The 10201-nt window shown below is 37.2% G+C and overlaps 1 protein-coding gene across 2 annotated transcripts; it reads left to right on the top strand.

The window, feature by feature from the left end:
* The first annotated feature begins 1599 nt into the window (after positions 1 to 1599).
* On the top strand, positions 1600 to 8695 carry phf5a.S (PHD finger protein 5A S homeolog). 2 transcript variants are annotated; one of them, XM_018261232.2, is made up of 4 exons: positions 1600 to 1769; positions 5001 to 5024; positions 6692 to 6858; positions 8511 to 8695. In XM_018261232.2, the coding sequence occupies exons 1-4, from the start codon at positions 1718 to 1720 to the stop codon at positions 8598 to 8600; spliced, it is 333 nt and encodes a 110-aa protein (XP_018116721.1). In that variant the 5' UTR covers positions 1600 to 1717; the 3' UTR covers positions 8601 to 8695. The 2 variants fall into 2 exon arrangements, with proteins under 2 accessions (XP_018116721.1, XP_018116722.1); XM_018261233.2 differs by lacking the exon at positions 1600 to 1769 and adding an exon at positions 1824 to 1848.
* The last annotated feature ends 1506 nt before the right edge of the window (positions 8696 to 10201 follow it).

Genomic DNA, 10201 nt, shown 5'->3' with positions numbered 1-10201 from the left:
AAGCAAGGTGAGAGCTCCCCCTGCTGTTCATAAGTATGATTGTTTCCCTGCTCAGCAGTTAGGGACCATCTGACAATTCCTATCCACAGCAGTAAATGAAGGGAGAATTTCACTGCATACAGTCAGGTTTCTTATAAAAACGTTACACATTTTTAAATTATAGTATATCGGAGATAGGTTTCTTTTTCATTAAAGAAAGTAAAAATGGGATTTTATTTTTTTGGCTTTACATGCCCTTTAAGGTACTACAGCAACAAATCTTTCCAGTGTAACATTTTTGTTATTTTGTAAATGAAACTACAATTGATAACTGATTCAGAGTCAGCCACTCAGTGATTCTTGACAAAATGTAGTCAGCTCTCATTTAGGTCTGTTATTCTGTCCCACTCCTTTAAAGGGGTTGTTCACCTTCCAAATACTTTTTTCAGTTCAGTTGTTTTCAGATTGTTTCCCAGAAATAAAGACTATTTTTAATTACTGTCCATTATTTATTTTTTACTGTTTTTAGTTTAAAGTTGAATGTACGCAGGGCCGGCCTTAGGCCAATTGGACCAATTGGGCCCAATTGGGCCCCGCACCTCTGGGGGCCCCGCACTGCCCCTTTCCTTTCTATTTTGTGCCTGTATGCCCTTATTTTCCTAAATACTTGCTGTGTCAGTAGCCAGCAACACTTTGTCTAGGGGCCCCGCCAACATGGTCCCAATTGGGCCCCACATTTGATAGGACCAGCCCTGAATGTACGTGTCTCTGGTGTTTGAGTCTGGCAGCTCAGTAATTCAGGGGCAGACTCTAAACAGTTACAGTTTTGCAACATTTAGTTGATACATTTCTCAGCAGCATCTCTGGAGTATTAGCAACTATTCTAAAAGCTGGCTGTAATGAAACTCAGATTCTGCTCAGCAGGGACAAAGATAGGAAATGTATCAACTAAATGTATTAATTTAAAACAATTTACAGGGTCTGCAAACATTTAGTTGCTTTAGAAGGTGAAAAATACACTTTACACTTCAATATTAGAAAAACTGTGACACATAGAAAGTCATTGAAAAAAGTCATTATTTCTGGTGCTCTATCTGAAAACAACTAGTTGTTTGAAGGTGAACTACTATTTTATTGATACTCGCCCATTGGGTGGTAAGAAGGTTTTAAGAAAAATGGAAACCCTGTCCACAGATAAGCATTCTTTATAAAGGGGTACTGCTTATATGTGTTTCAGCTTTGTGAAGGGATGGGTTTGTTTATTCAGACCTCCTGGTCTCTCGACCAACCAACAAATGTCCTTGTTCGTAGGGTAGAAAATTAAAAATTTCGATTAGTGCTTAAATAACAAAAACAAATTAGGACAGTAAACCGATTTATTTATTAAAGCCACAGACAGAATATATTTTAGTAAAGTTCTCATTATTTTACTAATTGTTTAGCAATGCTGTGATCCCGTCCATACAGAACCATGGAGCTGAGCAAATAAACTCATATAAATGGTCCACTTATGAACCGGATATCCTGTCTAAAAGGACGTCATGCAAGACGGAAGGGAAAGGTTTAACTACATTCACCAATTAGAACCCAGTAGCCAAGTTTACTGGGCGTGACAGCAACGATTTCCACGAATTGGACATGCCAAGGGAAGTGACGTAAAAAGCCATAGGCGAGAAAGAGGTTTGGAACACAGAACTGTAAACGCGCGGTCGGCGAAGGGAAGGTTTTTTAAACAGACATGGCGAAGCATCATCCAGATCTGATATTTTGTAGAAAACAGGCGGGTGTTGGTGAGTAGCTTGGGGGAAATGTCTTCTATATAACTGAGCGAGACTGAGAAAAGAAAAGCGTCCTGTTTGCTGCACATGGGTATTACAGCTTTTTTGCGGTTCCATTGATAACGTTCCTAAAGTACAATTGTGTGTGACCCTCCCACGTTGGGCGCTGTGTATTCTCTCCTTGTATATTTACTTAACCACGGCTTCTGTTGCTACTTTAACCCATTGTCAGTCACCGAGGCTGGTTTCCTTGTATGTTTGTTGTGTTTCAGTCCATGAGTTTAGAAGCTGATGAGCTCTCTGATCTCTTATTGACTAATAGTACAAAGTACATGCCGACATTCCTATTACAATTCTACCAGCAGAACTTGACCACTATTTGCTCCCATCTGTGCAGAGTAAGTTAAAGGAGAAACAAACCTTAAATTAAAAAAAACCTGCCCTACATAGACCCCCCAGCCTAGCTGCTACCCCTGGCAAATGCCCCTATGTCTTTACTTACCCCTCTGCAACTTTTCAACTGCTCTAGATTATTTATGTTATCGTTTTCGAATTATTTGTGATCTTATTCTGACTCCATTTAAGCAACAAATGCTCTGAAATGTTAGATATATTGTTACTGTTGATTACTCCTCTTTCTTTTAGTCCTTCTTCTATTCATATTCCACTCCAGTCTCTCATTTAAATCAATGCATGGTTGCTAGGGTAATTTGGATCCTAGCAACCAGATAGCTGAAATTGCAAACTGGAGATCGGCTGAATAAAAAGCAAAATAGCGCCAAAGCCACAAATATTATCTCAGAGTATCACTCCCTACATCATACTCAAAGTTAATTTAAAGGTGAACAACCCCTGTAATTCATATTTGTGTTTCTGTATGAAGTGCAATGCTGATGATTGCTATTATGCTTTGGTTACCGATCTAATCTGCACTGTAATGTTACTATTGAAATCCATGTAACATTTTAGATGTAACATGATCTTAAGCACATTTTCAACATGCATTTGTTTATTGTATCTTGAATGTTAGGCTAGTATATAAATGAAAAAACATCATGAGATGCTACTGCTTAAATGTACATATCCCTGCCTTTGGATACAGCCAGGCAGAATAATACTGGAAACGCTTGTATTGGTGTATTGAATGAGTGAAAGGGCATCCGTGTGTATGTCCCCCCCCCCCTAAAAATAGGGCCTGATCACCATGACATGTATAAAGGCATAGGGCCAGATTTTTATTACCCTGATTTTTTCTTTTGTAAAGGTGCCATGTATAGGGAGTGTAAGCATATGATTTTGTGATATGAATGTGATCCTGAACTGCCTATGTTTTTAACTGGATAAATAAAGAATAGAGTTTTAATTTTGTCCTGGCTTTTGGAGTGCTTTGTGATATATTCTTCAATTGGATACAGATGCTGTCCGGGGGCAGGATCTCCCATTGCATCACACAAGAGCTGGCTAATTACCAGGGTGCCCAAAAACCTTAGACTGGGGGCCTGCTCTTAGTACTATTATTCTTCCTCTCCTAACTCAACCTCTATTATCCTAGTCTCTTTGTGTTTTTTTTCTTTAACATACTATAATCTCTTATTTCATTTATTTAGCTGTTCTCATAGAAATAGCGAATGGCCATGAAATAGGCCAAATGTTTATCAGCATGAGGGCCCATTGACACCGTTTTCCTGGTATCCCGGTGGGCCAGTCCGACACTGCTTGGCTTGGAGACAAGTTTTGGTTGCATAAAAACCAAGGCTATTGCTAAATATAGCCTCTTTTAGATTACCACTGAATGAATATATAGGGGCTTTCATCAACATATGTGGGATATTGGCAACTATTGTATCAATTGTAACAGCTGCCTTTCTCAGATTCTGCTCAGCAGGGACTAAGATAACAAATGTATCCGCTAAATGTATCAATTTAAAACCATGTCGGCGGCCACCATCCTCTCAAAGCTGCTTTAGAAGGTGAAAAATGAAACTTTAAACACTTCAATATTCAAAGAAGTCACAAATACAAAATAGAAAATAATTGTAAAAAATACTCATTTATGATGAACAATCTGAAGCCAACTTAAGTTAAAGGGATACTGTCATGGAAAAACATGTTTTTTTTCCAAAACATATCTGTTAAAAGTGCTGCTCCAGAAGAATTCTGCACTGAAATCCATTTCTCAAAAGAGCAAACAGATTTTTTTTTTTATATTCAATTTTGAAATCTGACTTGTGGGCTAGATATTTTGTCAGTTTCCCAGCTGTCCCAGTCATGTGACTTGTGCCTGCACTTTAGGATGGAAAAACTTTCTGGCAGGCTGTTATTTCTCCTACTTAAAGTGATACTGGCACTAAAAAATTATTATTCAAAATATCAATGTACACAAAAAGTTACCTATAGGTCATGGTTGTTTTTCAGTGATCGTGCTGCTTTAGTAAGTAATGGTTAGTTGAAGTTCCTAAACCTGCCTGTTTTGCCAACCTGACCCATCTCAATCTGTCAGTTAGAGTTTCTAATGCTAACTGACACCTGCTGCACAAATATGGCAGCCCCCTCATAGAGGAACATGTGGGATCAGATGGGTAATATAAAAGCATCTGCAAATACTTTTATGGCAGAACTATAGATAACATTCAAAAACAATATTATGATAGATGTAAAAAAAGGTTTCATTTCTGGTGTCAGTATCTCTTTAATGTAACTGAATCAGTCTCAGTGGGACTTGGCTTTTACTATTGAGTGCTGTTCTTAGATATTCCAGGCAGCTGTTATCTTGTGTTAGGGAGCTGTTATCTGGCTACCTTCCCATTGTTCTGTTGTTAGGCTGCTGGGGGGGGGGAGTAAAGAGTGATTGAAGTTTATCAGAGTACAAGTCACATTACTGGGGGCAGCTGGGAAATTGACAATATGTTCTAGCCCCATGTCCGATTTCAAAATTGAATATAACAAAATATGTTGGCTCTTTTGAAAAATGGATTTCAGTGCAGAATTCTGTTGGAGCAGCACTATTAACTGATGATGCATTTTGAAAAAAGCATGTTTTCCCATGACTGTATCCCTTTAAATAAAGTGTTTGAAGGTGAACAGCCCCTTCAATAATGATTGTACATAAGCAATGTCTTGCAGATGTTTGCTTTTCTTTGCTTCAGACTTGAAGGCATTGTTGATGTTTATGCTATGTGTACAGCATGATGTCCACAGTTTAATATATGTACACGCACTTACATTTGTGTTTTTCTATTGCAGCCATTGGAAGACTCTGTGAAAAATGTGAGTGTATATACATCATCTTTTAAAATCTAAAGTATGGCTGTGTATATTCAAAATAAGTTTGACCTTTCTTTTGTCTTTGTTTAAAATATTATCTATCAAAACTTAAAACGAATTGCTTGTTGCAAAGCCATCCTTAGTACATCTAGCAGTTACATTTGGGAAAGTGTAGTGTGAAAAACCAGTTGAGAAGTACAATTGAAACCATATAAACAATCCCGCAGCAGATCAACCTCAGTGTCCGCAAGATACCAGCACTTCCACAAACTTTTCCCAGCAGCAGCGTCTCTATCAACGTGACTTTACAGGTCACACACAATCCTCCCACCAGAGTCTCTACAGATTAAAACAAAGGAGACGTGATCCAAGTGCCACAATGTCTTTTTCAGATTTAAAAATATATACACTTAAAAGATATTGAGACTTCAGCGCACAAACCAAATTGTCTCACAGCCCACAACTGTCCTCAACTTGTTTTGCACAGGTGCGCTTTGTCAGGAGTTTTTTTACCTGTTAAACAGGGCATGATATGAGCTGATATCGATAGATTGTGCAAAATAAAATAAAAAAATGTTCCTGATATAGTTAGTTAGCCAAAAATGTACTCTATAAATGCTGGAGTGACTGAATGTGTAACACAATAGCCAGAACACTACTTCCTGCTTTGCAGCTCTCTTGGTTTCTACTGATTGGTTACCAATCATTGTCTTGAGGGGGGCACATGGGAAATAATTGTTGCTGCTGAATGCTGAGGAGCAATTACAAACTCACTGAACAGTTATTTTCCATGTGCCCCCCCCCCCCCTTAAAGCCGCTGACTAACTCAGAGAGCTGAAAAGCAGGAAGTAATGTTCTAGGTTATTATGTTCAACATCCACACACTCCTGGGATAGTGGATCTTTCTGTAATTTGTATTTTCGTACTTTGTCTACTAGAAAATCATGTCAACATTAAATAAACCCAATAGGCTGATGTCGCTTCTAATGAGGATTTAATTTATCTTAGTTTGGATCAAGTACAATGTACTATTTTACTGCTACAGACAGAAAAACAATCATTTTTTTAAAAAAAAATTGGATTATTTCATTATAATACACAAGCCATGAATATCTTGTAAATTATATCCTTATAAACAGTGAGTTCTGATGTCATTTCTGTCACATGACTCACTAAAACGTGTGTATTATAATAAATAAAGTACCCCCAGTTGTAAAATATGAGGATATTAGAAGTTACCTTGGAGTTCATAACCTGTATAAAAACACTCGGCCTTAGGCCTCGTGCTTTTTATATGGTCATGGAACTCCTCGGTAACTTACAATATCCTTATATTTTACAAGAGGGGGTACTTTATTCACTATATAATGTAGTCTATGGGATACTGCCATTCTGTACTCTGGATAATGGGTTCCTGGATAACTGATCCCATACCAGTGCACTTTTCAGCAAAGAGCAGTGCAGAATTTAAAAAAAAAAATGTAGTTACAAGAGTACATGTTAGGACAAGGAAACTGTCATTCACTGTAGGGTGCATAATAAGTTGGCACCACCCCAGTTACTTATTTGTATGCTCTACTATTTACATTTCATCTCTGTTGCAGGAGAAAAAAAGAAACTATACCTGTCTCACATGTAAGTGTATTCACAAATGAACATTTATTTTGCAGGTGATGGGAAATGTGTGATTTGTGACTCCTATGTGCGCCCGTGCACTCTTGTGCGTATATGTGACGAATGTAACTACGGCTCATACCAAGGGCGCTGTGTGATCTGCGGGGGACCGGGGGTTTCGGATGCTTATTACTGCAAAGAATGCACTATTCAGGAAAAAGATGTAAGTGAAAGTGCATATATTCTGTTTTTTTTTTGTTTTTTTTTTACACCATCATCACACACAGTTATTTAAAGGTGACTGTATCATTTTAACTTTGTCGGAACTAACTGGTGTCCGAAACAGTTGTTCAATTGAGAACTTGTTTCCCGTGCTATTAAATGTAGCTGATCAAATGATTTGTGTATTCTTTTTGTTTTTAGATTTTGTACCTGATCGGCATTTTTCTTTTCCTGTTTAAACAATGAGTTCTTTTGTTACTTAAAGGGATACTGTCATGGGAAAAAAAATTTTTTCCAAAATGAATCAGTTAATAGTGCTGCTCCAGCAGAATTCTGCACTGAAATCCATTTCTCAAAAGAGCAAACAGATTTTTTTATATTCAATTTTGAAATCTGACATGGGGCTAGACATTTTGTCAATTTCCCAGCTGCCCCATGTCATGTGACTTGTGCTCTGATAAACTTCAATCACTCTTTACTGCTGTACTGCAAGTTGGAGTAATATCACCCCCTCCCTTTCCCCCCCCAGCAGCCAAACAAAAGAACAATGGGAAGGTAACCAGATAACAGCTCACTAACACAAGATAACAGCTGCCTGGTAGATCTAAGAACAACACTCAATAGTAAAAACCCATGTCCCACTGGGACACATTCAGTTACATTGAGAAGGAAAAACAGCAGCCTGCCAGAAAGCATTTCTCTCCTAAAGTGCAGGCACAAGTCACATGACATGGGGCAGCTGGGAAATGGACAAAATGTCTAGCCCCATGTCAGATTTCAAAATTGAATATAAAAAAATCTGTTTGCTCTTTTGAGAAATGGATTTCAATGCAGAATTCTGCTGGAGCAGCACTATTAACTGATTCATTTTGAAAAATTTTTTTTTTCCCATGACAGTATCCCTTTAATGTATTTGTTTTATTGGGCAGTATCTTGCACTTCATAGCGAAGATTCATAAATCCATGCCATGACAAAACAATCCTGTTGGTTTTTTTTAAAGTTTGCATTTTAATTTGATAGCCTTCGGGCATAATGCTCCAAATTAAAGAAAGAGCCTGCATTTTGAAAACCCCTAGTCCCAAGCATTCTGGATACACCAAAAAAATTCCTGAGACAAGCTGTATTGCTTCCCTTTTCTTTTATGACATACAGGAATCTTTTCCGTTTGGATCATCTGCCTAATTTTCCATCTAATCTTGCTGTATTTTTCCTAAATTATTAAAGTGTAAGGATTTTTTTTTTTTTTTTTGATCAAACAGTCTGAGTAATAGTCATCGCCCAATGGTTCCCTTTTATACTACCCTTTATTTTTTTTTTTTTTTATACAAGCTTCAAATGTGTTTTACTTTGTGTTACATTAGAGGTTCAGGGTTTTTACATTCCCTCAAGTAAATATCACATGGGCACATGGCATCATTATCCCGCTTTGTTATTGTAATTGTCTGAAAGCATTTCTGTAATGATGGGATTCTAACATCATGGACTGCAAGACAAGTGGCAGGAACTTTTTTTTTTACAGAGAGAAACATTTGTTTTCAGAAAAATTCAATATTTAACATTAATGTAAAAACATTTTCTGATGACTGTAGCTCTTAACTACATATGTTTATAATTGTGATGTTTTTAATTCCTTTTCTACATGTACTTTGCAGAGAGATGGTTGTCCCAAAATTGTAAATTTAGGCAGCTCCAAAACAGATCTCTTTTACGAACGAAAGAAGTATGGATTCAAGAAGAGGTGATGCTGCCCGTGGATTTTCTGTGTGATCTTATCTCTTTGTGAAAACCTGGATTTTGTAATGTTAGAGAAATCATTAAAATGTCTGTTTTACAACAATGCACCTTCTTGTTTCATTTTGGCCTTTATTCTAAAAGTTAAATAGAACATTTGAATTGAGTAAGAATAGGTTTATAGGAGAATTAAAGCCTAAAAATTCAATATTTTAAAAACTGAATTTATTGCACCAGCCTACAGTTTCTGCTTGTCAATAGCAGCAATGATCCAGAACGTCAAACTTGTCACAGGGGGTCACCATCTTGGAAAGTGTCTGCGACACTCACATGCTCAATGGGCTCTGAGCAGCTCTTGAAAAATTAAGCTTAGGGGTCGTTGCAAATTTTATAAGCAGAAAATGAGTTTTGTCTGTAATGAGTTGATGCTACAGGGCTGATTATAACATTCTGATGCTAGTTCCACTGGTTTCTGTGCTGCCATGTAGCAATTATCTGTATTAATGACTAATCAGCCTTATATTGTGACATTTCTATTCTATGTGTACTGTATATTATGAGTCGGTCCCTAAGCTCAGTAAGTGACAGCAGCACAGAGCATGTGCAGTGAATTAGCAGAAAAGAAGATGGGGAGCTACTGGGGCATCTTTAGAGACACAAATCTTCCCTGCTAAAGGGCTGTGGTTGCCTTGGGCTGTTACAGAAGCACAAAACATAATGTACAACATTTCTAGCCTTCTTATTTAGTTAAAGAGATACTGACACCAGAAATTAAACTCTACTTTACATCTCATAATATTGCCTTTGAAAGCAACTTATAACTTTGCCATAAAGTATTTCCACAATGCTTTTACATACCTGTCTGATGCCCTATGTTCCTGTATGAGGGGGCTGCCATATTTGTGCAGAAGGAGTCCGTTAGCATTAGAATCTCTAACTGACAGGCTGAGATGGGACAGTCAGGTTGGCAAAACAGTCTGGTTTAGGAACTTCAACTAACAATAACTTAGATAAACAAACCTCGGCAAAAAACAATCAACGTGACCTAACTTTTAATGTACATTCATATTTTAAAAAGTGTTTTTTTTAGTGTCAGTATCACTTTAAGCTTTAGTTCTCCTTTAATTGGCCATAAGTATATTTAATATTCCATTTTAAACTGGTAATAAATACAATTTTATACAAATGTATTCATATATCTATATCTATATATCTATATATATCTATATCTATATCTATATCTATATCTATATATATATATATTCATTAGTGTGTCCATTTGCAGTGTTGCCAAAAAAAATCGACAAGGTTTGAAGCAGATTATGCAGTTAACTTAAATGAGCTCCAAAGACCTAGCAGTTTGGCAGAAATAACACTGAAATAAACCGCTATGCTTACATAATTAACGCCACTTATCGCAAGACGAAGAATGTGTCTCTTTGCATTATATTAAACAGGGAGCGGCTTTAATTTTGTCATGAGAATATTCTCAGCGATAATGGCCGATGGGTTAAAGACCAGTTTTACGAACTTTCGTAAATGGACCCCTAAGTGTTTTGTGTTTTAGCAACGTTGCCATTGGTGATGTTGGTGCCAGAATGTGGGCAGCCTC

This window comes from Xenopus laevis, chromosome 4S, assembly GCF_017654675.1.
Source record: "Xenopus laevis strain J_2021 chromosome 4S, Xenopus_laevis_v10.1, whole genome shotgun sequence".
NCBI lineage: Eukaryota > Metazoa > Chordata > Amphibia > Anura > Pipidae > Xenopus > Xenopus laevis.
This window is presented reverse-complemented; position numbering and strand designations above follow the sequence as displayed.